At 57.4% G+C, this 2015-nt stretch overlaps 1 protein-coding gene across 2 annotated transcripts in view; it reads left to right on the top strand.

Annotated features, from left to right (window-relative positions):
* LOC127752111 (uncharacterized) overlaps window positions 1–2009 on the top strand; it is a 3157-nt gene extending 1148 nt beyond the window's left edge. For both annotated transcript variants that reach the window (XM_052276722.1, XM_052276721.1), the window contains exon 2: window positions 305–2009. In XM_052276722.1, the coding sequence (XP_052132682.1) occupies window positions 1109–1693 (585 nt within the window). In that variant the 5' untranslated portion in view covers window positions 305–1108 and the 3' untranslated portion in view covers window positions 1694–2009. The remainder of the gene's footprint in view (window positions 1–304) is intronic.
* Window positions 2010–2015: the final 6 nt, after the last annotated feature.

The following is a 2015-nucleotide window of genomic DNA, read 5'->3' as shown; positions in this document are numbered from 1 at the left end:
AACGGCAACCATCTGATGGTCGGCTCAGGGAGTACCATAAAATATGGTTGAGACAACAGTGATAACGTGATGAAAACCATATTTTTGGTTCTCACTACCACGGTAAGGTTGCATCAACCATATTTTATGGTGCTCCCTGAGCGAACCATATGATGGTTGCCATTGCTAATCATTTCTCTGGGTGTTCAGATACATATTGCTATTGCTTAGTGTGAGACTAATATTCAATTACAGGTATGATAAACTGCTCACACCAACACTGTACTGTACACCTGCGCAGTATATAGGCCTAACGTTGTTGCAGGTGCTCTCGCGCGAACGGGGATCATGGTTCTTCCGACTGCTGGAGCTGGCGCAGCAGTGGCGAGGAGGGGAGCGGTAGCCTCGGCCGACCTGTGCCTGTCCACTGTCGTGGCGTTGGCGGCAGTCACCGCCGTTGTTGTGGTGGGGAGTCTCGTCGCGTTCGTCCGCAAGAGTGGCGGCCTCGGTGGCGGCAAAAGAGAATCTGCATCTGTCGATGGCTCCACCAAACACACTCATTACCCTGCCGTGGACCCTGTGTTAACTAGCGACGACTCTGACGAAGAAAGGAGCAGCTCAACTCGAAGGAGCAGCGAGCGCTTCTGTGACTCTGAGGTTGAGGTAGACCAAGTCTCTTGGGTAGACTCTGCCGGGAGCCAGGCGAGGCGAGCGTGGCAGCGTTACCTGCGCGACGGCCGCACGGACCCCGCGCTCGCTCGCCGCCTCCTAGACGGCGCGTACGACGCGCTGCCGCCCCTCCCCGCCGGCGCGACGGCCAGCCGACGCCAGCGGTCCAGGCACCGGGCGGCGGTGAGGTTCTTCGGCCTCCGCTCCCAGCGAGTGCGCCGTCACATGGCGAGGGTCGCGCGGCACCAGTTCAGGACGCCACGCAGCGGACCCCATCGACCTGAGGGGGACGAGCGCGCGAGTGGTCATCGCCGCCGCAAGGCTCTTCCAGGAGACGCTGGTCGTGCTCGCCGGGTCCTACAACGCGTCCGAGAGCTTCCGGGGCGGGAGGCCGCTGCGCCGCACCTTCAGAGGCATTCCCCCCGGCCGCAGGCGAGGCTTCGGTCCCGTGGAGACTTACATGGTCGGGGACTCGTCGGGCACGGTGGTCCACTGCGAGCACCGCACCGAGACGTCTGCTGCAGCCGGCGGCGCCGCGTCCCGCCCGCTGTTCGACGGCTACGGCGTGGACCGAATGGGGAACAGCTTCGTGAGGAACTTGGGGACCTACAGACGCATCGTCCGTGACCTGGAGGAGATGATGGAGGCTTTCAGGAGAGGGGGCACAAGAAAGACGCAGGCGCATGAACGTCTGGCGCATCTGTTCATTCAATACGCGCACACGCACTGCTTCGACGAGACGCCGGAGCTGACGCGCGCTCAAAGAGATAACCTGTTCCGGATATGTTTCCTCATCTTGGAAAAGGAGCAGTCACAGTGGCAGTCTGCTTGTTTCTTCTGGGGGAACTGGAAACTCGGAATGACTGTTTCGTTCGCGCGTCTGATCCTCTTGTTCAAGTGGGGTCGCATAACGCTTCGAGATATTTTCTGTACATTTGCTGTTTACTCGAATGTAATTATGAGAAACTGCTTTGAAAAGGTTCAGGCAACGTGCGAAGAGATTGACAAACTGTACGAGGAGTTTCAACGTGAAAGCGACGCGTAACGCGGATCTGGCAGCTGTGTATGGGGACGAGGACTCATGTCTGACCTCCGATTATGACTCAGATGTGGACAAGACAGATCTAGAGTACACCACGTTGAGTACCGATGTGGACAAGACAGATCTGGAGTACCCCACGTCGAGTACCGATGAAGACTCGTTTCTGACCTCGGACTGCGACTCGAATATGGACGATGTGGACCTGGAGTGCTCCACGTCGAGTGCAAATGAGAACTCGTGGCTGACCTCAGATAATGACTCATCTTCTTGAGAACTAGTATAGGTGAAATCAAGATAAAGAGAGTAGTGTCTGAACTTTGGGTGA

The sequence above is a fragment of the Frankliniella occidentalis genome, unplaced genomic scaffold (assembly GCF_000697945.3).
Source record: "Frankliniella occidentalis isolate FOCC.00 unplaced genomic scaffold, Focc_3.1 Scaffold4078, whole genome shotgun sequence".
NCBI lineage: Eukaryota > Metazoa > Arthropoda > Insecta > Thysanoptera > Thripidae > Frankliniella > Frankliniella occidentalis.
Note: the sequence above shows the minus strand (reverse complement) of the source record. Positions and strands in the feature narration are given on the sequence as shown.